At 44.2% G+C, this 25,285-nt stretch overlaps 2 protein-coding genes across 2 annotated transcripts; one reads left to right on the forward strand and one right to left on the reverse strand.

The window, feature by feature from the left end:
• Positions 1 to 3,969: 3,969 nt before the first annotated feature.
• LOC136466864 (uncharacterized) lies at positions 3,970 to 12,857 on the reverse strand. The gene is made up of 13 exons (XM_066465385.1): positions 11,765 to 12,857; positions 11,480 to 11,660; positions 10,969 to 11,081; positions 10,769 to 10,873; positions 10,237 to 10,306; positions 9,664 to 9,719; positions 7,068 to 7,118; positions 6,305 to 6,409; positions 6,165 to 6,209; positions 6,002 to 6,098; positions 5,363 to 5,565; positions 5,000 to 5,086; positions 3,970 to 4,589 (listed from the first exon to the last, which is right to left on the reverse strand). Exons 1-13 carry the CDS (start codon positions 12,680 to 12,682, stop codon positions 4,419 to 4,421), a joined length of 2,202 nt encoding a protein of 733 aa, XP_066321482.1. The 5' UTR covers positions 12,683 to 12,857; the 3' UTR covers positions 3,970 to 4,418.
• A 7,225-nt stretch (positions 12,858 to 20,082) lies between these two features.
• Positions 20,083 to 24,356, forward strand: LOC136466867 (probable histone deacetylase 19). Its single transcript, XM_066465387.1, has 7 exons — positions 20,083 to 20,822; positions 21,159 to 21,599; positions 22,144 to 22,374; positions 23,378 to 23,469; positions 23,569 to 23,629; positions 23,713 to 23,790; positions 23,924 to 24,356. Exons 1-7 carry the CDS (start codon positions 20,280 to 20,282, stop codon positions 24,029 to 24,031), a joined length of 1,554 nt encoding a protein of 517 aa, XP_066321484.1. The 5' UTR covers positions 20,083 to 20,279; the 3' UTR covers positions 24,032 to 24,356.
• The last annotated feature ends 929 nt before the right edge of the window (positions 24,357 to 25,285 follow it).

The raw sequence follows: 25,285 nt of genomic DNA on the forward strand, positions 1-25,285 counted from the left end.
CATGATGTAGGGGGCATAGGGATGGTGCCTCATAGGATCCTCACTAGCATCATGTATCTTGTTCCAAATGTATCGGCTGATGGAGAACTGCTGAAAATCATCACTAGAGCGTTGAAGGACCTTCTGAGAGTCATCACGAAGGAAAGTGGAGTCACCACGCTTCGGATACAAAACCTATCGCAGGATGTTGTTCAGAACATAGTAGTAGGGCTTCAGATACATGGTCTGTCCATTAGCTGGATATCCATCAAGGTACATGTGCTAATACTCCTCCAAAGCCACATCTTCATACTCAGTAAGCTCGGGTGCAGTGCGGTCGGTGTGACCCAAACCAAGAAGGCGAGAGAAGGTAATGAAATCCACCTTGTAGTGCTTGCCTTCTGTGGTCCAATGGATAATGTCAATGGCACCGCTAGGGTCTTTTTCATGGTGATAGGAAGCATAAAACTGACAGATGATCTCATTGTTCCAATGCTTTCGAAATGCCATCAGGTAGGATAGCCCCATTGAGCGAATATCACGAACCATCTGCTCCATCTTAGGTTCCTTGATCAGACCAAGGGAGTAAGCATCAATAACCTTCGTCTGAAGGACCGGTGGCTCCCTCTTCTTCAAAAACTTGTTGTAGAGAATGGACTCATAGTAATCAAAGTGAAAAGGATGCCAGAAATGGTACTCAAGGCGAAGATCCTTCTCTTCTTCAGCATACAATTTCTACCTCTCATGGACCTGATGTCTCGGACCCTGTGATGGTAGTCAACTGGCAAAGGAGGTGTGAAACCATTAGCGGGATCAGGAGCGAGATGGGGCTCCTAAATGATCGGCAGAGGACCATCAAAAATAATAAGCTCACTGAAAAAAACAGGGCCTCGAGACGGTGTACTCATAACCTCAGCGATGATAGTGTGGCCTGCTCGCTCGAGAGCTTCTTCTTCAACATCCACTATTGGATCATCTCTAGTAAAGGCACGCGCTGGAGGAGGTGGAGGAACGGCAGCTGAGCCTTGAGCACCATGACCACGTGCACGCTTGGCTTGGGCACGGAACCACCAGCACCATCATGGGGATAAGCCGCCTTGGTGCGGCCAGACGGCTTCGGTGCAACGGCGCGGTCTTGATTGTGCTTACACTGCTTCTCCTTGCGGCGTGAGGGACTGCTGTCGTCCTTGGCTGCGAGAGATACGAAGTGGAACTAAGAAACAAGACAACAAGAGACAAACTAATATCAAGAAATGAAGAAACATGAATGGAGTGGTGACCATGGGGTCGGGAGTCCCGACCGGAGTCGTGAGTTCCGACAGCTAGGAGTTCCGACTGTCGGGCTTATATAAGCGACGGGTCCAAATATGTCCATGTGAAGCAACTCCAATGGCCTTTTGGTAGTTACAATATTCTTGATGGGATATTTAGCTCCAACTTGTTTTTCCACTTGGCATGCGCTACAAATCCTTTCTCAAAAGAAACATTTGTTAGTCCAATGATGTGTTCGCCTTTTTAAAGTTTGGACAAGTTCCTTATCCTAACATGGGCAAGTCGGCGATGCCATAATCAACACATGCTAGATTTTGCCATTAAACAAGTCTCGGGATTTACTCTATTTGATGTAAAATAAACTAGATAGAGTTTTCCTTTTAAATGACCCATAAATGCAATAGAGGAATCCTCCCTTTTATAGACTTCCACACCCTTATCTATAAAAAAACAATTGTAGCCCATCTCACAAAGTTGTGAAACAGACAACAAATTGTATCTCAATGAATTCACAAGTAAAATATTTGAAATGGAATTATCATTTGAGATGGCAATTTTACCCAAACCGATAACTTCTCCTTTTTCATTGTCACCAAACATAATGTTTCCACTTTGGTTATGACTAGGTTGAAATGATGTGAACATGTCCTTCTTTCCGGTCATATAATTGGTGCAACCACTATCCACCACCCAACTTGTTCCACCGGAAGAATATTCCTACAAAGACAAATCAAGTTTTTGTTTTAGGTACACAAATAGATTTGGGTCCTAGGGAGTTAGTCACATAAAACTTAGACACCCAAACACTCCTCGTAATCACCTTCCTCTTTTGGACACAACATACTTCACCACGATCTCACCATCCTTTCCCCAACAACACATGTAATCACTGGCGTACCGCGCGCGTGCGAGCGGGGAGGGCAGTGACGGTGTTTCCCAGCGCCCGTGGTGTGCACGCGAGGCAGAGAGGAAGAACGGCGGCGGCTCCTTGCGCGTGCAACACACGTGAGGGCAAGGAGGCGTGGTGTCCAGCTGCTCTCGGTGGGCCGATGTCCGGTCTGGCCAGCTGGTGCGTGAGGGTCCATCATGTGCTAGCGCTAGCTGCTTGTGGTCTCCATTTCCTACACAAGGATTTTTGAAGAAGGGCTACCTCCAAGCACACACAAAATAAGATCCAAATCACTCATGCATCTATACTATATGGTGTACAAGATCATTGTAAATTCAGTTTGAATAAGGGGAAGAGGGATTAGGTTTTCATTTGAAATCAGGGTTAGAAGAGGAAACAGTTGACTTAAGTTTGACCTAATATTACATGCAATACAATGACAAGCAATGTTTTAAGAAAAAATTTAAAAAGTTGGGTTTTTCGTTACATGCAAACCATGGGTTGTTACAGGAGCGGCCCCCCGGTGGGCTTGGGTGGCGGCCTAGGCGAGTGGTGCCCCTCCGGCGGGCGCAGGCGGCGGCCTGGGCGAGCGGCCCCCCTCCAGCGGCGCGGGCCAGCGGTGGCTCTACTCTCCCTCCCTCACCGGCGGCGCGAGGACGAGGCTAGGCCGCACCCAGATCTGCGGCCGATGACGACGAGCAAGCGGATCCGCCGCCGGACCACATCCACCACCGACGACGACGATGACTGAGCGGATTCGCGCCCGTGGTGGCCGAATCCGCGGCTGGAGGCCGGATCCGCACCCATGGTGGCCGGATCTGGCGAGCAACGGGTGGATCCGGCCAGCGGGCGGCCTCCTCCAGCGAGCGAACGCGACGGCGGTGCGGATCCGGCGAGCGGCGGTGCGGCACGTGGATGGGCTCCGCGAGCCCGTGGGTGGGCTCACCAGGCTTATCCACGGGTATCCTTTTTTTGTTTTTTTTTTTGTTTTATTTACCGAGGCGGGCATTGAACCGCCTCGGAAAAGATCCTATTTACCGTGACCTTTGACCGAGGCGGTTGCGATGTCTGGCTCGATTAATCATTTATGCCCGTCTTGGTAAAGTTTAGTATAGTAGTGAACTAGGAATAGTATGCAATACGAGTGGCGTAGAAACGTTCGGGTCCAGCGCTACGGCTATGCCTGGAAGGCCAGAGACCCATCTCCGTTCGGTGATAACGACAGCAAATGAAATAACAGCTTTACGATATTTAATGAAAAAACGCGCTACCGCATCCCTGTTCATTTGAACTTATCAGCTTGGTACAATGTTTTTTTCAAAAAAAAATCAACGAACAGTATTTTTCAGTCTGCCTTTTCAGCGAAGCGAACAGGGCCAGCTGAGAAACGGAACCAGCTAAGATCAGCTAACTAGCTGGCAAACGGAACCAGCAAGATCAGCTGTAAACAATTGTTCAGACAGTGCCAAAACGGAACCAGCCAGAATTTCCCTCTAACCTTGCATATTCAAGCGGCTGATTACTCCATTTCTGACTGGTGAGAATTTGTTGTAAAGACTGTGCCAAAACAGGAAAATCAAAAATTCAATGAGATATGCATCTACAGTGTAAAACTTGTGGAAAGAGAGAAACCAACGGATTTTTTTTTAATGGATGCTCCACACCTTTAGCCATTGCGATACGAGCAAAAGAAGACGTTCAACAGCGACATTTTTCTGTGTTTAGCATCATTCATTGCACTTCGTTGAGTGAGTTCTGTAGGCCGCTACGGCATCCCTGCCATGGCGGCTACAGGTGCCTCATTCTTTTTTCCAATCCTACTTGCAGTCTGCAAGGCAGAGCTCTTACCATCTCTTTAAAAAAACAATTGTTCAGACAGTTTACTCGTTACAGTAGTAGAAAAGAGAGACGAATAGTTTCTCATTGTAACCTCCTAACAGAAACATGTAAAAACTACTGGCCACTAATCTGCGTGGCTGATACATTGGTACAGCGCATCCTTGTGGCGGTGTGGGTTGCCCTTGTAAGGCCAAGCCCGTGAAAAAAAAAATTTGTCACCTATATCTACTTACAGGACCGCATTGCTTTCGCTGAACGGCACACTGGAACGCTCATTGCCCCTGGCAAAGGCGATTGGACTATGGAATATGGGTCCCACAATTCACTGAATGGCTCAAAATTGTGACTTGACTCCAAGCTGTCTGCACTAGTCCCCTCCCAAGTCATCTTGGGCATCCAAAACACTGAAGGGCAAACTAAAAGAACCTCTAGTCAAGGATTATTCCTCATCTCCATTCTCAAAAACTCCAATGCTCTGCTTTGTCTTGTCAAAAACTGCCCTGAAGGATTCACCTTCAACACGAAGTTGTTCACTGAACCGTCTTTTGGTCTCGTTGTTTGTCTTCCCTTTTGTCCCTGTGGAATCATCTTCAGCCAAAGGGTTGGAGACCTGCAAGATACAGTTCTATGCTTACAAGTTTGCTAGAGGTGCTGCTCACTGGAAGCAGTGAGAACAATCATAGCTTGTAACATTGGATCATGGCACACAAACGAAGAATATAAATCATTGGTTGAGACCAGAGCACCAAGTCCCAACAGAATCAAACATAGAATATAGTAAGCAAAGTAAAACATAAAGTCATTCCTTAGACTAGACTACACTGCTCCTTTATAATGTCCTATTTCACCATTCCATATTCCCATGATGGCAGAATTCACCTTTTCAAGATGAAATAAAATAGGATGGACAACATAGAAGTGGCTTTTACAATAACAGATGGTAGGCCAAATGATGTATAACAGCAGAAACTTGAGGTGTTACTGACTAAATGTCAAAAAGTTGGCAGAGTCGATACTTACCAAATTGTACCCAGATCCAGGCCCTATGACTAGTGACGAAGTAAGTTTTCTTTTAGTTGCAGAAATGGAAAACCCACCCTTTTCAAACTGCAAAAGTATATAAGATGAAGGATGAGCACTTGTCAACAGAAACAGTGTAGTTATGACATAAGCTTGGCCATTGAGTTCTATCTCTGAAGTGCCATATTATGCGAGAAATAACTGAACAAATATGTCCAACTAGTAAACTATATATATGTTTTAGCTCAGCAGTTAGAAGCACATTTCAATAAAGATGATAACTACACAACTATTTTGAGAAAATAGCACAAACAAAGTACAAGAGCGCCAACATATAAAGTTCACACTGAAACATAAGCATACCCGATCACCCCAACTGACTCTTTTGCGTCCAGTGCTATATGTCTGGGCCAGGCCAGAAAGAGCATGTGTGTTTTCCTCTGTATTTTTAGACTTTTCAGTGTCATCCTCAAAATCTGTTGACCATTTACTCTGTCCTAGCTCTTTTAAGCCATCCAGGTCATCTTCTACTTCTGAGTTCCACTTCTCCTCTGGCTTTGAGAAGCCTGCAGACAATTATTATTTAACTATTTGTAAAACCTCAATGTGATGTCAATCTTAACTGAGCACATGGAATATATATATATACTAGCTGTACACAAGAATGCACTAGATGACACTACAAAAGAAGGCCTGTTTCCGTGCAGATTCAAATTCTTGACAGCACATCCACACCCCTTTTTCCAATTAAAATTCCCATAGTATATATAGCTAAATTGACAAAGTGAATATGAGCGTATCAAGAAGTACAAACTTGGTCGATCCCCTAAATCATTATCCTAGTACATCACAAACTCTGCCTTGAAAAGGTGGTATACATCTAACCAATTAATAAAGTTTTGTGCATTACAGGCCTCCTCGTAATTGAGGTGAATATTAAGCAGACAAGCTACGTCCAGTGACATCCTAGGTCAAGAATGAAAGAAATGTATAAAGGCGTACCTTCATATGGTGGATCCTGTACAGCCTTCTGCGAGTTCTCAGCAATGATGCTAGTTGTGTCATTAGCATCATCAACATCCTCAGTGTCCATATCTACCTATTTGACAGAACAAAAATTGTTAACATGTCAATCTACCTAAAAGCAACTAAAGAATATCATTACCTCTTGTATAGAATGGCCACGAAGGTTATCATCATGGAACAATGACTGAGAAATAAGGATAGTCAATGATGAGAGACATGATAAGCATGCACATGATAGTTGTTCTTAACTGCAACTATAAATAATGGCAAGAAATATACATGTATATCTAGCTGCAGATACAGTGGTGGAGCCTCCTCCCAGTCTGCTGCCATCTTTTTTATCTCATCCAATGTAAATCCGTGCACATTCCTTGCAGCACAGCCCTGTTATTCATAAGGATATCAAACACCTGCTATGATATAGTTAACAATGAGGTAACTGCAATAACGAAAGCAATCTTAAGACTCTTAGTTAATCCAGTAAATAGAAAAGTAGAGATACAAAATAGAAGGAATGGCAATTCTGAAGATGCATGCATTAGCATTACTGTCATGTGAAGAATGATATACAAGATAATCCTTCATAACAGTATCCAATTAGTAAAAGGTTTCAAAACCCAATAGCAGAAAGCTTATTGTTGGTGCCTATATACAAACTTTTGTATGGTTGCTACTGTAAACCAGTAAAATATTTTATGGACTGCCCTAAGCAAAAGTATACAATTTACTGAAGTTGGAACACATAATCTACTTGATTTCACTGAAGAACAGTAACTGAAATTATGAAGATACAACATTCTGGCAAAATTTCTGCCCGCCTCCAATTAAATCTAATTTCCAGACTTGAATGTGCATGATTGATTAGGACCAGTACACACTAGAAGATTTGGTGGATAATATCATGTAGTTATGTCAAAAAAGGGAAATGAGACATGCTAGGTTCATCCAATGCTCCAAGCATGACAAAGTAGGTGGTTACCAAACATCTAAATACATATTTAACAGTGAGCGGACTTATGATTGGCAATACTGCAGCAATTACCGTTGGATCCTTGTATGGTGCCTCCAGCAAGTACACCTCATAGCCTGATTTCTGCAAAAGAGAAAATAGGAATCAGAACACTATCAGGATGATTTCACTATGAAATGAGATGAGACATTAATTAAAAAGAAATCAAATTCTAAATAGCATGCAAGAGTAGCTCCTGAAACGTCAATATCGTCTAACAAAAACAAGATTAATCCACTGAAATATACACTTTGAATAGCTTTCACAAAATAGCACTCAACAAGTTATACTCAAAAATGCAAAAATACACTTCAGACCAACAAAACCAGCAACATTGCTTTCTTCAGCAGTGCGGTAGTTGATTCTGGCCATGTAGAACTATGGTCTACTGCACCAATAAAAGAGAACACGAACGAAAGCCAAAGGCACCTCAATAGCAAAAACAAGTACTACTCGGCACGTAAGAAAAATGCTAATGGAATGGAAAACAAGCCAGCTACCATACAAAATGATACAGTAAGGGTAACAACCAACAAGTACATGGAGGGAGAAGGATAAAATTACACAAGCATGAGGACACTTAAAAAGAAAAATAACAATTGAAGGGTTGTTCCTTGTAATGAGATAAAAGTATTCCACATGATATAATACCTTTTAGGAAAAGAAAAATATATCATCTCCTTGGAGGTGAATTTTTATTTTCAAGCAAGTGGCGCCTCTTTAATGGGTCAAACCCCAAAAAAGAAGAAATCCATAAGCAAAGTAATCTTGTAGTCAACACATCAGAGACTGAGGATTTACCTTCGCAGTTGCCCAAAATTGAGCAAAATCAGCTACCCGCAGATTGCGGTCATCCACTAAAACGGCCAGGAATACCAGCAGTAAACAAAGTCAGTTACCAGAAACACAGCATCAGCCGTTGGAATTGAAGGCATCTCTTGGTGCACAACCGTTGAATTTTGCTAGGGCAGCTAAAGTGTTACTAAAATTGAAGTTTTAAACAATACAAAATATCATGAAGTACCAACAAAAGTGGGCACTGTCCAAATTTCAAGTTATCCATCCTGTCACTTTTGGAAACAAAGCAGCACATAACTGACGACCCAACCAAAAGAGAATAAAAAAATTTCTGATTGCTGAAAAGAAAAGGAATATCTTTCACTGGTACATGAAGGTGTTGACTGCTGATATGTAGCACTGATGGTGTGAAAGAGGGGAAAATAAGCCTGGTGAAGTTTTTCGTTAACCCATGAAATTTGAAGGCAACTATATGTGGCCTCCAGAATATTGGAGAGACAACCATGAGAAGAAAATACCACATATGGGAATTGGGAAGTATGATTGAGGTATAAGCTGCTCTAAATAACTTCATACCAATCACAAATGTAAAATTTCCTTCATCAAGGGTCTTTGAAAATGCCTTCAACATGCTTGACCTGTACGTCTATGAAATACACAGAAAAAATCAGCAATGACAATATGGGTTTAGATAATAGCTGATAAACAGGCAAAAAGAACAGAAACAAAAATTAAGTAGCAAGGACTGAGTTGAAACCAAAAAACAAGTTATTTGTAACTTTATATTCAAAGCCTGCCCAGAGAAGGCCTAAAAAATGGACCTAATTCTATATGTTGATGTTCTGGAGGGGCAGCATATGATTCATTTTTAATTTTTAAAATGTTATCATTGGGCATCGTATATTGAAAGATACCTTAAAATTCCTTTTCCTAGTATCAACAAAGAAGCGTCACCATGAAAAGTTGAATTACTAGGCAATTAGCTTTGCATATTTTTAAAAATGATAGCATTTGAGTGTAATAGCTTTGCTAATGTAGCGAGCTCGAGTTTGCAGGTGCATATGACAAGATAAAAAGAATTACAGAGTTGCTGAAAGTAATATCACCTCCTCCATTTCCGGCTCATAACAATACTCAATCACTTTCTTGGTCAACTGCCTCCTCCCTTTTGATGCACTAGAAGATTTAGAGCCTTCAGTGTCTTCCACTTTCTAAGAGAACATTGGCCAGATTACCCAGATTAAGACAATCATTAAAAAAAAGGGCGTACCCAGTGCAGAGAGCTCCCGCTCTGTGCGGGGTCTGGGGAAGGGTGTCAGTGGCAAGCCTTACCCTCGCCTGTGCAATGCGAGGAGACTGCGACTCAAACCTGGGACCTTCCAGTCACAGGCGGTAAGACTCTACCGCTTGCACCAGGCCCGCCCTTATAAAAGAGAACACGAACGAAAGCCAAAGGCACCTCAATAGCAAAAACAAGTACTACTCGGCACGTAAGAAAAATGCTAATGGAATGGAAAACAAGCCAGCTACCATACAAAATGATACAGTAAGGGTAACAACCAACAAGTACATGGAGGGAGAAGGATAAAATTACACAAGCATGAGGACACTTAAAAAGAAAAATAACAATTGAAGGGTTGTTCCTTGTAATGAGATAAAAGTATTCCACATGATATAATACCTTTTAGGAAAAGAAAAATATATCATCTCCTTGGAGGTGAATTTTTATTTTCAAGCAAGTGGCGCCTCTTTAATGGGTCAAACCCCAAAAAAGAAGAAATCCATAAGCAAAGTAATCTTGTAGTCAACACATCAGAGACTGAGGATTTACCTTCGCAGTTGCCCAAAATTGAGCAAAATCAGCTACCCGCAGATTGCGGTCATCCACTAAAACGGCCAGGAATACCAGCAGTAAACAAAGTCAGTTACCAGAAACACAGCATCAGCCGTTGGAATTGAAGGCATCTCTTGGTGCACAACCGCTGAATTTTGCTAGGGCAGCTAAAGTGTTACTAAAATTGAAGTTTTAAACAATACAAAATATCATGAAGTACCAACAAAAGTGGGCACTGTCCAAATTTCAAGTTATCCATCCTGTCACTTTTGGAAACAAAGCAGCACATAACTGACGACCCAACCAAAAGAGAATAAAAAAATTTCTGATTGCTGAAAAGAAAAGGAATATCTTTCACTGGTACATGAAGGTGTTGACTGCTGATATGTAGCACTGATGGTGTGAAAGAGGGGAAAATAAGCCTGGTAAAGTTTTTCGTTAACCCATGAAATTTGAAGGCAACTATATGTGGCCTCCAGAATATTGGAGAGACAACCATGAGAAGAAAATACCACATATGGGAATTGGGAAGTATGATTGAGGTATAAGCTGCTCTAAATAACTTCATACCAATCACAAATGTAAAATTTCCTTCATCAAGGGTCTTTGAAAATGCCTTCAACATGCTTGACCTGTACGTCTATGAAATACACAGAAAAAATCAGCAATGACAATACTGGGTTTAGATAATAGCTGATAAACAGGCAAAAAGAACAGAAACAAAAATTAAGTAGCAAGGACTGAGTTGAAACCAAAAAACAAGTTATTTGTAACTTTATATTCAAAGCCTGCCCAGAGAAGGCCTAAAAAATGGACCTAATTCTATATGTTGATGTTCTGGAGGGGCAGCATATGATTCATTTTTAATTTTTAAAATGTTATCATTGGGCATCGTATATTGAAAGATACCTTAAAATTCCTTTTCCTAGTATCAACAAAGAAGCGTCACCATGAAAAGTTGAATTACTAGGCAATTAGCTTTGCATATTTTTAAAAATGATAGCATTTGAGTGTAATAGCTTTGCTAATGTAGCGAGCTCGAGTTTGCAGGTGCATATGACAAGATAAAAAGAATTACAGAGTTGCTTGAAAGTAATATCACCTCCTCCATTTCCGGCTCATAACAATACTCAATCACTTTCTTGGTCAACTGCCTCCTCCCTTTTGATGCACTAGAAGATTTAGAGCCTTCAGTGTCTTCCACTTTCTAAGAGAACATTGGCCAGATTACCCAGATTAAGACAATCATTACACAAACTAAATCAATATTGGAAAGAACAGTAGTCTCCAATCCCTGCTGACCTTCTCAACTTCAATCATGAAATAATCATCCATGGAGTGGATCCTAGGCGCATTTGCACCATTCTCAACTTCAAGATCGCGCAATGCCTTTGCCAGATAACTCTTTCCACTACCTACATGTTACAGTTTTGTACGAATTATAGTTCACAACCATAGTGAAAGACAACCTAACTGAGGCTTTGTGAAATAACTTTATTGAATACAAAAATTGATAATTTGGGACACTATAAAGCCAAAATCATTCAGTTATGCAAACCACATATGCAATATGAACTTTACAAATTGCCAGTTTAAAACAACAGAACAAAGTGTGCTGATTTCATCCTCATCCATAATGTAAAAGGGCTAATGTATGACACTGTTTGGCCTATCACTTCATTCCATGCTATGAAGTAGGAACCGCTATCATAATCATTTAGGAAGTTGAAATTGATAAATATTATTTAATTTGCATGCAATTATTTTTGTCAATAATAAAATGATAAGAAAGTCAACAGTATTTCAAGTAAACCTGGAAGCCCTCTGAGGATGATAACAATATGGTCAGGGCGTGAAACACGAAGGGGCGGCTTGAACAAATCACAAGCATTGATGATCGTGACTTTGGAATTTTCCAGAGAATAATGTGCACTGGTCGGCCTTCCATCTATCAAGCTCTGCTCTGACTGCGGTCGATAAATGAAACCTGGCCCCTGTTAGTGAATAAGCAAACAGTGGTCAACGCTTTTGATGTAAGAATAAGCCATCTGCCATCCTAAACTTCTACAATACATAGGTGCTGAAAGCATAGAGGCACCTGATCGTTGATGTGTCCATCATAACGGTTTGTGTTTGGCATCGGATGAGCTTGAGGCAAGGTACGAGTGGTCGATGGAATAATTTCCGTTGTTGGAGAACCAGAAAGGACAGGAAACAATGACGAATTTGCAGTTGGCCGTAGCAGTGCAGCACGGTAATCCTGGTTAGAGGGGAATGGAGGCTCTGCTGGTGGTGGCACAGCACCTGCCTCAAGATGCCAAGCATGTGAACCATGGGGATTGGCTGCCTCAGGATAGAGAGGCAGTGGAGGGTGCAGCGGCACACCAGGCAATGCCTCTGGGTGGAACTGATGGAAATGGTGATTGGCAACGTCAAAATACTTCCGGTAAGGGGCTTCTTCGATCACAAAACCTTGACCGAAGCCATTATGCCTATCATCAATCGGCATGGGAGGTGGCAACTTTTGGTCAAAATCCGTAAAATCATCTCCTTGCCGGGGATAGAATCTACCTCCTCCGTAACCAAAGCCGCCGTCAGGTGGGCAACCAGGAAGTGGATTGCGGCCATGGTCCCGGATCAGGCCGAGCAGCCGATTGCCCTCCACAGAAGCCCTTCCCAGCGGCGGTGGAGGCACAAAGTCGTACGGATCGAACGGTGGTGCCTCGCCCACGCGCATCCGCTTGTGAGGCCCCTCCCTGCCGGGGAGCTCGTAGGGACGCGGGTCGTGCGGCCCGGGAGGTGGAGGGCCCCACATCGGCGGCGGTGGCGGCGGCGGGTGGAAGTCGTATGGGAAGGGGTTCGGCGGGGGAGGGGGTGGCGGCGGCTGGAGGTCGTAGGGGAAGGGACGCGGCGGGAGAGGCGGCGGCGGGCAGAAGGGGAAGTGGCGCGCGCAACAGACAGGGCAGAGGTCTGCGCCGGTGCCGGCGCCCGCGAGGAAGCGCCACGGATGGTCCATGCGGAGCGGTGCTGGTCTGGGGCTTCGGGATCTAGGGTTTGACCGAAGGAGGGGACGGAGCGATGTTTCGAGAAGCTTCTAGAACTTCTCTAGTACAAAAAGGGGCGCACGCCGCGCTTCGGCAGGGAAGGAAGAAAACGGGCAGCCTGGTTATTCTGCGTTTTGGGGAGGTTATGTTGCGGTTCTAAGGCTGTTAAGAACACAAGATCACGGAACTCAAATCTAAAATACTTCTCCAACACAGTACTCTTCGCTATATAAAAAACTTATTTTATGTGTAAAAAAAAAGACATAACCTAAATCTAAGTATCCTCTCTTCTGAAGATCCATTTACAGAAAAGGGTTATCTTTCGAGTTTTATTGTTGAAAAAGATAAAAAATAAATATTAAACCCTTTGCAATTAGCGCTACCCAAAGGACGAATGGGTCTTATTATGGGTCGCGGTTGTTGGAGACAGTCTAAGGCCGTTTAAATCCAGGTGTAAATTTTTTGTGTCACATCAGGTGTCACATGGGGTGGCGCATGGGGTGTTTGGATACTAATAAAAAAAACAAATTACAGAATTCATCAGTAATCCGCGAGACGAATTTATTAAGCCTAATTAATCCGTCATTAGCACATATGTTACTGTAGCACCACATGGTCAAATCATGGATTAATTAGGCTTAAAAGATTCGTCTCGCAAATTAGTCGCAAACTGTGCAGACTGTCCAAACATTCGATGAAATATGGAGTAAACTTTAGGGAAACTAAACAAGGCATAAAACTCTCGTGAAAATAGTAGAGATAAGTTTGGAATATTTATATATTTACCATCATTACGCTCTGAGTGGTATAAAAAATACCATGTCTGTGTCAATAACACAGTACGATAAGTTTTATCTCTATGAAATTTTTATCCATTTTTTCATCATCTCAGACTTTAAGAAGTCAAATAAACTTAAGTTGACTAATCTATAAAAAATACTAAGATTTATAATATCAAATAATCATTATTAGATTAATCACATTATATATTTCTATACTAATTCTATTTAGAGATACAAATGTTAATACCATTTTCTATAAATCTGGTCAAATTGTTTTTTAGAAGAAGTGTTTTTTACGAGATGTTTCTAAGTGTAGGTGTTCTCGCAGACTATCCGGATGATCGGTCGGACTGTCCGTGAGAACACATTGTGTGTTCTTAGGCTTTCGTAAATGAAATCCTCACCTAGAATTTTTGCATGTTTGTGCTAGCTCGTGGCTGTGGATGTGTTCCTAAGGTGCTTAGGAGTCCATCTAACAAGGTACATGTGCTCATTGTTCAAAAGCAAAAGGTTTATAGTGTTAGGTTCACATGTGAGGTTTAGAAAAGGTGAAAGCTCTAATTTGGTTTTGGTGAATTGATGAAACTCTAAATGCTAACCTAGTTTATCAAAGTGATTATAAAATAGGTAGCACTACTCCAAGTAGTGAAGCAAATGAAGATCATGACATGATAATGGTGATGCCATGGTGATGATTAAATGCTTAGACTTGAAAAAGGAGGAAGAAAAACAAAAGCTCAAGGCAAAGGTGAAATTGATAGGGGCTTTTCGGTTTAGTGATCGAGACACTTAGAGAGTATGATCACATTTAGGATTGATAGTCGTACTATAGAGAGGGGTGAAACTCGTATCGAAATATAGTTATCAAAGTGCCACTAGATGCTCTAACTCATTGCATATGCATTTAGGATCTAGTGAAGTGCTAACACCCTTGAAATTATTTGTGAAAAATATGCTAACACGTATGCACAAAGGTGATACACATTGTGTTTAGCACTTGGGAGCAAGGGTTTAAAACTTCACCGACGGAGTGTCCACGGCGTAGAGTGCGGACAGTCTGATGGTGCCACCGGCGCCCTGTACAGAAAAGATAGGGTTTCATAGAGTGCACCGGACGCTAGTCACGCAGTGACCGAATGCTGGGGTCATGCGTCCCGGTAAGTGACACGCAGTGAAGGCCACCCTCGGTCTCTTGACCGGACGCAGGCGATCGGACGCAAGCGACTGGACTCTGGCTGAACACTGTTCAGCGTCTGGTCATGATGATGTGGCAGCGCACAGAGAAGTGGACGAGTGATCAGACACTGGGCAAGTCCGGTCGGACATAACCGAACGCGTCCGGTCGTGAGTGGAACCTTACTGGAAACGACCGGGCGCTGGTGTTGGTGCGTCTGGTCACTTCAAGGAGTGCATCCGGTCACAACTTAAATGTACTGATGACCGTTGAGATTGGGCGATCAGCATTTGAAGCAGGGGACACGTGGCGTGTATCGCGCGACCGGACGCTAGGGTCTTGCGCCCGGTCGATCTGACCGGCGCGTCCAATCGTCCTGTTTTTTCAATGAACAGAGGAGACAACGGCTCTATTTGTAGGGGCTCTCTATTTAAGCCCTATGGCCAGCTCAAGCTCATTCTCTTAGCCATTTTGCATTGACATAGCAATCTTGTGAGCTTAGCCAAAGCCCTCTCACTCATCTTCATCATTGATTCATCATCTTTGTGAGATTAGGAGAGAACCCAAGTGTATTGCTTAAGTGATTGCATCTAGAGGCACTTGATGTTTGTGTTTCGCTGCGGGATTCACTTGTTACTCTTGGTGGTTGCCGCTACCTAGACAGCTTGGAGCAGCAAGGATCGTCGAGCGGATGTTGGTGATTGTCTCTTGCTCCGATCGCGTGATTGTGAGGGGTCTTGTGCCTTTCCTGGTGGAGCGCCGAAAGGTAACTCTAGTGGATTGCTCCTGTCATTGAGTTACCTCGCTTGTGGGTAAATTCTTACGGTGTCCAATTGTGTGGACGAGGTTCGTACAACACCTCTTAGCCACCGAACCACCAAGTGTTGGTCGACACAACGGGGACTAGCGTGTCGGCAAGCACGTGAACCTCGAAAGAAAAATTAGTTGTCTCTTGCCCTTTGGTATTCTCCCGGTGGTTGAGTTAGTATTTATCTTGTGATTGATTCACTTCTCTACGCAGCGGTATAATCACCTTACTTACTCATTTATATTCTCGCAAACTAGTTGTAGCAAGCTCTTTAGTGTAACTAGAATTGAGAGCTTGCTTTGTAGCTTAAGTTCATCTAGTGGAGCTCTTTAGTGTAGCAAGTGTGAGAGCTTTTAGTGAGTACTGACTTAGTAAATTGTGTGTCTAGTAATCATAGTATCTAGAATTATTGGATATGTGACTTGCAACCCTCATAGAGCTAAAGTAAATTTGCTTTTCGCTAGTTGTTATACTAATTAAATTGCTTTAGTTGGTTTATAGATTTTTAAATAGGCTATTCACCCCCCTCTAGCCATATTAGGACCTTTCGAAAGGTATGTCAAGTTCACACATAAATGAGATGATGCACAAAATATATTTTCTAGATAGCATCCTCAAAGAAAGCTAAAAATTTGGTCTCAAGATTTTTTAAGATTTAGAGAATGAGTTATTTATTTAATAAGAATAATGCATCCAAATTTTAGTCAAAATAAAAAAAAAATCTATTTTGGTTTTCAAACTCATGTTTAGATGATAGAGAATTTCATAAGGAAATCGGCAAAACTTACTTCATAATTTTTGAAATTAAAATAAATTTTCTATGAATTTTACACAAGATCATATATGCATATGGGGCTTCTACTATGTAGTGACCAACTGTTCAGGTGGGCGGACTGTCCCGGTGAGCACCGCATAGTTCAAGAGAACATGTGTTTTGGCGAACTGCTTGCAGAGCGCCGGACTGAAAAACACAGTTTAGCACATGTGAAAAACATTTCATAGATGATTCCGGGTGCATTTAGATATCGATTTGAATGCGGTTTGTTTCGATAGTCTCCTAGTGATGTGGGAAACTCATTCTAGGTATTAGATTCAACATGCATGGTGTTGTGGAGCTCGAGCTCATCCATGGTTGTGGCGACCATGGATGAACTTGAAGCTTGTGTGGAGGGTGATTGAGAGGAAGATGGAGAGGGAGAGGACTTGGGGCTTGCTGACCACGTCGTGGGGATCTCCGCCTGCAACAGCTCGTCTTGGAACGACCTAGAGAGGGAGATCGACCTTGGGAGCTCCTCCATGGCTTGAGAATAAAGATGAAGTCTTGAGGTCTTCTCCTTCAACTCCGGCGAGCTTGAAAGCGTGGTAGTGACCGGGAAGCTCGTCGGCGGCATCCTACAACGGTGCTCCGTGTGCGTCTCCTCCTTCCTCCTCTTCTTTCTTCTCTTCTTATCTCCTTTCTTTGTTCTTTTTCCTGGTGTGTGTGAGAGAATGAACGAGGGAGAGGCTTGTGTGTGTGACAAGTGGGGCTGGATGTGTGTGTGATATCTCACATACTACATGTTACATGTGTTATGATGTCCTACCGGACTATCCGAGCGAACATTGTAGAGCCTAGAAAGTACAGAAATTGACATGCAAGGTTTTTGAAAATAGAGATTTTTAAATGCAGATTATGCTTAGATGCTTAAGATAATGGATTGGCATGACCGGTTTCGTGACATCCTCCATTCGCAAGAACTTGTTGACCATCGTCCACCTAAGAGCTGCATGCAATTGAGTGAGGGGAAAGAGAGAGAACATTTTTTTTACTGTATTACAGGCTGATTACATGGATGATTTAGGTTTAAAGGATGGCAGATGGTGTTATGCGTGGAGGAAGTGGATCAGATAGAGGGTGATTAGAGGATAGGAAACGGAGAACCGCTTGAGCTAGTAACACAGCTGTGAGAAAGACGCTTGGGATGCATTTGCTTGATTTAGAGGTTAGTGACTTGTGGGTCTTTGAATGATGTGGCTTCGTGAGATGGTAGAGAATTTTTTATTAGAGATCTTCTGTTTAGACATAGGCTCTGTTTGAGGCAGCGTTTGCTTAGCTTCTGAGCACAATAAGCAGATAATCCCGCACAAACGCCCTACGATCTGGGCCTGATCGCGAACGCGCTTCCACGATCTCCGGTCGCCGGCAACGCTACTGAAATCGTGAGCTCGACCTCGCTTTTCCAAAATCGCGACCGCGTTTCTCTCCCGATGCTGTCGGTGTTTCGTACAAGCACCGGCGAGTGAATTTATAGTGATGCGCGTTAGGCTCGGATGGTGCGCTAAAGGATACAAGATCTATACTGGTTCGGGCTGAATGTCCCTACGCCCAGTTTGTTGCAGCTCGTGTTATTAGCACCGGAAATGGTTCATAGTAGGGGTACAAATGATCGAGAGAGGGACTGGTCCCAAGTCTCTGATGGAAGGGTCGAAAGGAGGCCAAGAGCTTGGTAGCAGCTTGACTGTGTGTCTTGTGTGTTGTCCGGTCCCCCCTCCTTGGAGGAAGCGCATCCCATTTTATAGATAAAGGGGACGACTTTACAAGCGCGAGGGCTAGGATGCGCACTCTACCTAGCCTTGTGGCTCACGTCTACCCAGCCTGGTTACCCATTCTGATGGGTGCGAAAGGATGATAAGAGCCTACAATACTGTCGATACCTCTGTAGAATGTCAGGATGGTCACAGATTACTGCCCTGCGCAGGGTATGGGCTGTAGTACAGTGGTTTTGACTTATGAGCCTCGCCCAGCCTTGCTCCGCACGCCTTCTGGTTCCTATGAGTCTCTGTCAGAGGGACGCGAGGTCGGGGTCTGGAGTAGCGCCATGGGCAAGATCTTCCGATTTGGTGGACCCGAGGGGTCGGGAAGCGGGCGCCGCTCCCTTGGGTCCATAATGTGGTGACGGTATATCCGTTATTCGTGGAGACCGCAAATCCTTTTTTGGAGCGTAGTGGTTGTCGTATATCTTCGTCGGGTTCCGTGTCCCAGAGCTGAAGGCGGCGCCTACAATTCTACAGGGCGAGGAGCACGCACCTGCAATACTTTTCAGGCTATGCTACGTCCGGAAGGGTCTAAAGCACCCGTCCCGTCGTCCCCTGGCAGTACCTTTCCTGCCGGAACGCAGGGTATGGTCCTTGAAGCCGTGGTTGACCCGAACGTCTTGTCTTGCCCCGTACCCATCATTATGAGGGAATGGGGAGAAGTTGTCAGGCAAGACGAAACCAGTCTTTAGACATCGAGCGGGCGTGAGGTTCGTCCTCGGTCGTCGGGCGAGGCGGAGATCAGTCCTTATCCCTTGGGCGAGACCGAGCCCGCCCCTCAGGGGTCGGGCGAGGCGGAGTCTATCCCTCAACCCTCGGGCAAGGTGGAGCTGGCCCAAAGGCGTCGGCGCGAGGCTGAGACCAGCCCTTAGCCCTCGGGCGAGGCGAGGCTGACCCAAAGGCGTCGGGCGAGGCAGAGACCAGCCCTTAGCCCTCGGGCGAGGCGAGACCAGTCCTTATCCCTTGGGTGAGACCGAGCCCGTCCCTCGGGGGTCGGGCGAGGCGGAGTCTATCCCTTAGCCCTCGGGCGAGGCGGAGCTGGCCCAAAGGCGTCGGGCGAGGCGGAACCAAACCCCCGTCATTCGGGCAAGGAACGTAGCGGCGCCCTTGTTCGTCCAGGAGTTTTTAACGTTCGATGGTTATTGGTTCCGCCTTCTGGAGTACCCCGGTATTAGGTCCCCGACAGATGCCAATCCTCCCGAGCGCGCTCTCTCTCTCTCTCTCGACGCTCGCTCTTCTCCACCACCGCTGCCTCCCTTCATCCCCGCTGCCGCCTCTCTCCAGCCCGGCCGCGGCCTCCCCATCTTGCATCTCGTCACCTCCCGGTCGCTGCCGCTCCTTCTCCCTCCTGGCTCCTCCACGCTAACGCTGCCGCTCATCCACGCTCACGACGATGGAGACGCTGCGGAGGACGACGACGTGAGCTCCGCCAGATCCCCGACGAGCGGAGGCCACCACGCGAGCTCCGCCAGATCCCCGGCGGCCACATCCGACCGAGCCCCCGTCGGCCACCACGCGAGCTCCTTCCGGAACTCCGGCGGCCACATCCGGACGAGCTCCTGTCGACCACCACTCGGCCCACATGCGGTGGTGGTGATGCGTGCTGTGTTGGCGTGTGGTGGTGGCATGCGTATGCGTGCGGTGGTGGTGGTGCGCGGCCACCACGGTTGAGTACATGCGGCCAGGGAGCTAAGCGCAGGGAGCACGCGAGCTCCGACGAGGTCAATCCCCTCCATGGATGACCTCACGGCGGTGCCTCCCGCAAAGGGTTCCTACTACAAAAGGTTCATCTCAAAATAATCAAGCCAGCCAAACGCTTACCTTAGATTTTACGTATCGCAACTTATCAGATAATCCTACTCAACTTATCAGGTCCATAGGAGATAGAAGATATCCGATCCTTATGCTTCTCATTTCTTAATAATAAGAACAAGAAAGGCGAAGTAAAAAAGATGTTTTCAGGAAGAGAAACCAGTAGTCGTATACCAATAGGGACCAATACCGATCGGTGAACCTAATCAAAACCCTCGTTTTGCAATTGCCGTCGCCTACTTCGCTTTCTAGTCCCTTCTTCCATTTTCTCCCGTTTGTATAAATTCTGCTCTGCGCTCCTCCCCTTCCATCGCCAGACCCCGCCCGTTTTCTTCTGAAAACAAAAGGCTCCGGCATCCGCCAAAAAGAGAGAAAAAAAAAACCACACAAACGCCAAATCCCCTGCGGCGGCGGCGGCGATGGACCCGTCATCGGCGGGCTCCGGCGGCAACTCCCTCCCGTCCGTTGGCCCCGACGGGCAGAAGCGGCGCGTGTGCTACTTCTACGACCCGGATGTGGGCAACTACTACTACGGGCAGGGCCATCCGATGAAGCCGCACCGCATCCGGATGACGCACTCGCTGCTGGCGCGCTACGGCCTCCTCAACCAGATGCAGGTGTACCGCCCCAACCCGGCCCGCGACCGCGACCTCTGCCGCTTCCACGCCGACGACTACATCAACTTCCTGCGCTCCGTCACGCCCGAGACGCAGCAGGACCAGATCCGCCTGCTCAAGCGCTTCAACGTCGGCGAGGACTGCCCCGTCTTTGACGGCCTCTACAGCTTCTGCCAGACCTACGCGGGCGCCTCCGTCGGCGGGGCCGTCAAGCTCAACCACGGCCACGACATCGCAATCAACTGGTCCGGTGGCCTCCACCATGCGAAGAAGTGCGAGGCGTCGGGCTTCTGCTACGTCAACGACATCGTGCTCGCCATACTCGAGCTGCTCAAGCATCACGAGGTGATGATCATGGTTCCTCAACGCTATTCCCTTGGTTTGTTTTGATTGGCTCGATTAATTAAGCGTTTTGGTTGGATACGTTTCCATGTAGTTACGCAATAGTGGATAATTTTTCGAAGTTGCTTGCTGGTGTGTCTAATTCTATATTTACTTGGTGATGGGTATGTGTACGATTTGGGGTAGATTAGGTCTAAAAGTAGATATAACAACTTTTTCTCCATTTCCATGGTCACTAGTTTTGATTGATAGCCTCCCTTCTCGTCTATGAATGTTCAATCAAATCACTCCTAGTCATTTTGCTGTGCTAACATGTGATGCTTCAATTAATATTTACAGAGAGTTCTGTATGTCGACATCGATATCCACCATGGGGACGGAGTGGAGGAGGCTTTCTACACAGCAGACAGGGTTATGACAGTTTCGTTCCACAAGTTTGGGGATTATTTCCCAGGGACAGGGGATATCCGTGACATTGGGCACTCAAAGGGGAAGTACTACTCCTTGAATGTCCCTCTGGATGATGGGATTGATGATGAAAGCTACCAGTCCCTTTTCAAGCCAATCATGGGCAAAGTTATGGAGGTTTTCCGCCCTGGCGCAGTTGTGCTTCAGTGTGGGGCTGATTCCTTGTCTGGGGATAGGTTGGGCTGCTTCAATCTTTCAATCAGAGGTCATGCGGAATGTGTTAGGTACATGAGGTCTTTCAATGTTCCATTGTTGCTCCTTGGTGGTGGTGGATATACCATAAGAAACGTTGCACGCTGCTGGTGTTATGAGGTATGATGATCTAAGTAAAAGTTGATTTTCTTGAATCCTTATGCCTGTGTACTGCAGTTGCCAACATGAGTTGGTTAAGCTAATATTATTTATTGATGATTCGAAATGCGAGCTAGAAAATGCTAGAACCTGATGTGATTGTATTTTTTAACTTCAGTGTGCACTTGCTGTTAGCAATTTCGTTCACAGAATACCCATGACCTTGGTTTTGACTTTTGAGCTATACATGTAACACATGATTTGGAATGTTAGTATATGTTCTCTTGCTGAAATGCATATGTTAAAGAGTATAGATGTGTATAAGCATATCGAATAACAGAACACCTTGTGTTCCTCAAATTATATTGGGGATTAGCAAAAGTGTTTTGTTAGTCAAGCTTAGAGTAGATTATCGGTAGATACAGAAAACAAATTAACTGACAGGCCACCTTCCTGTTGTACCAAGGATTTTTTCTTAAAAAACTTAGATTGCAGATGTTAGAATGGAATATATTTGCACTTCTGATTCATCCATTTCTTCCCTAAAAAAATATATTTTGTGCAGACGGGAGTTGCTCTTGGCCAAGAGCTTGAAGACAAGATGCCTGTCAACGAGTACTATGAATACTTCGGTCCAGATTACACTCTTCATGTTGCACCAAGTAACATGGAAAACAAAAATACACGACACAAACTGGATGATATAAGATCTAAACTTCTGGATAATCTTTCAAAACTTCGACATGCTCCTAGTGTCCAGTTTCAAGAGAGAGTTCCTGACACAGAAGTACCTGAGGTGAGCAACTGAGCATCCTGTTATAACTAGCAAGATAATTGTGTGTCCCCTCATGAGTGCTAGATGTGTGTTTTCAATTTATTTTAAAATTCGTGATAGCTTTATCTCTACCAGATGCAGATTCCTAAAAGCAAATTGGTAGTGATACCTATATCCAGTCATTATATTATTTCTTATATGCTTTAAATATTAGTTAGTAACTGAAATTAGATCCTAACTGCTCAGTACTGATTGGACAGCCTTCAGTAAATGGTAACGTGGTGGGTCCTGTTCCTTGTATAACGCCTAATAGATCTGCTTTTAGAACATTGTTCTTTTCTTGTCGACCAACGCTGGAAGGATGGTAGAAGCTTGGCACCCTTTTTCTACTACAGATACAAATGAACTAGTGTCTATTGTTGTTCTTTAACATTGTCTTGATCTATGTAGTGACTTGACCTGTTGATATAGTGGATGTGCTGTGTTTCAATGTTGTGATATACATGCATGTGCTATGCTTCTCAGCTGAGGTGGCATGACAAGATTGTGCACACATTCCAGTTTCCACATTTTTGTGGATTTCTTCTCATCCATATTTTGTTTGATATTCAGTTCATTTGAATTATTTGTGTACCAGCGACCGTGTTATAGTTAAAAAATAAGAGTGGCTTTTGCCACAGAATATTCTTTTTATTTGAAGCACACTTTGATGCTATTTTTCAAGCTTAGTGTTATGCTCCATGGCCCCAAACAGTCTGAATGTTAGGACTTATCATGCTGAATTGGACATATATCATTTATGCCAACATGAACAAAAACTGGATGATTGATAATTTATTTTAGTTAGTTTTATCGTTCAAGTCTTCAACCATCTACATAAAGTGATTGGCTACAAGTGTTAAGCTATCAGAAATCAGAAATGTAACTTCACAAATGATCTTTAGTGTTGGTTGAATTTGCCCTGGTATTCTATTGGAAGTGATAAGTCAAAACCTGATTGTTTTTGGACATGTTTGATGTACAGCCAGATGAAGATCAAGATGATCCAGATGAACGGTATGATCCCGACTCTGATATGGAAGTGGATGATCACAAGGCTGTGGAAGAGTCAGCGAGGTCTCTCTCTCCCTCCCTCCCTCCCTCTCTGAGTGACTACTCATTACGTTTTGGGTTTTATTTTTCATCCTGATGTGTGCCCCTTGTCAACTTTTGTAGGAGGAGCATTCTAGGTATAAAAGTTAAGAGAGAATTTGCTGAAAATGAGACCAAAGTGCAGGTATTTTCATTTCCTTTTGCACTTCTGTTTTCTCAACTAATATGATTATCTGCTGACATTCTTATTGATCTTGTATTGTGCAGGATGGTGGCAGAGTTGCATCTGACCATAGAGGACTGGAACCCATGGCAGAAGACATTGGTTCCTCGAAGCAAGCTCCTGTAAGTGCCTTCTTTTGTATTCACTGATATAATACCACATGGACGAACTCGAAGAGTGCATGCTATCAACACTCTGACTCTGTTCAACTAACCAAAGCTTGTCTTTTTCTCTTCATGGTGCTGTGAACTGCAGCAGGTGGATGCCAGTGCGATGGCCGTCGATGAGCCAAGCAATGTTAAGAATGAACCTGAGAGCTCAACTAAATTGCAAGATCAAGCAGCTGCATACCACAAGCCATAACTGCGACATCTGGAGTTGCCGGGTCTCTGCTGGGCAGCTTCCTGCATGCTTTTGACAGTCCAAAAACCGAAGTGAATCTGCAATACATCCCTGCCATTTCAAATTTGACTTGAGCTATACAGTACCTATGTTAATGTGATGGGATTCCATGGCGGTAGTGCAGTTTCCAGGAGTCCACCTGGGATTGCTTGAAGTTGACGAGGTAGACGATAGTCTGACCCATGTATACATGAAGCGTATGAGTTAAGTTGTACAGTCATTAGTTAATGCAAATATGCAGTAAACTTCTGGGTAAATCTTCGCGTGTGGTTAGTGGTTTTGCGTACTGATCGGAAGCAAGGTAGGCGGTTGCTGTGCCACAAATTTAACGAGTTTGGAGAATGCTGACGCAAATACTGTGCCATCCGCCTGTTTGTGGAGAGTCTGCTGGGGGTCGGGAGAAAGGTAGGCAGTTGCCTTGCGTGCTGTTTGATCACGGTGCTGCACTGCTGATATTGTGCGGGCACTTCGTTTTCATTTGTTTTCCTACGTAGCTTCTCATGTAGTGCAACTTTAGTCTACAACTATTCTCTCTGTCCCTAAACAATTGTCAATTTCGTTTTTCAAGAAACAACTTTGACTAAATATATATAAAAAATATTAATATTTATGGTACAAAATTAATATCATAAGATAGATGTTGAATCTATTTTATAATGAATTTTTTTAGAGATATAAATGTTACACATATTTTCTATAAATCTAGTTAAAACGTATAGCACGAAAAAAAACCCAGTTATTTAGAGACGAGCGAGTACATCGCTTTTCCGTCGCCTACACTGGTTAGGTTCTTTCAGTTGAATTTACTGGCGGCTGGCATCCTTTTTTTTTAAGAAAAGAAAAACAAACCAACCAGCTGCTGATTATATTAAAAAATATTTTTTAAAAGAAAAACAAACCAACCAAGAAAGCTGCTGATTATATTAAAAAAAGATTATCCCAAACTAGATAAAACAACAAAAAATAACAGAGCAACATTACTTCAAACAACCATGAGCTAACAATTTAAAACAATAGAGACTAGACGCGGTTGGATTAAGAACAGCCCGCACAACAATAGAACATCACCGAACCACACCATTGCCCCTTCAGTGAAAGAAAGGCATAAGCGACGTCTCTTTACAGAGTAAAAAACCAGTCCTTGTGGCTTTCCTAGAAATTTCCTAGTGACTTTTCGAGAAATTAAAGGGAAGACTAGAGTGGGCTGACTTAGGG

This window comes from Miscanthus floridulus, chromosome 7 (genome assembly GCF_019320115.1).
Source record: "Miscanthus floridulus cultivar M001 chromosome 7, ASM1932011v1, whole genome shotgun sequence".
NCBI classification, from domain to species: domain Eukaryota; kingdom Viridiplantae; phylum Streptophyta; class Magnoliopsida; order Poales; family Poaceae; genus Miscanthus; species Miscanthus floridulus.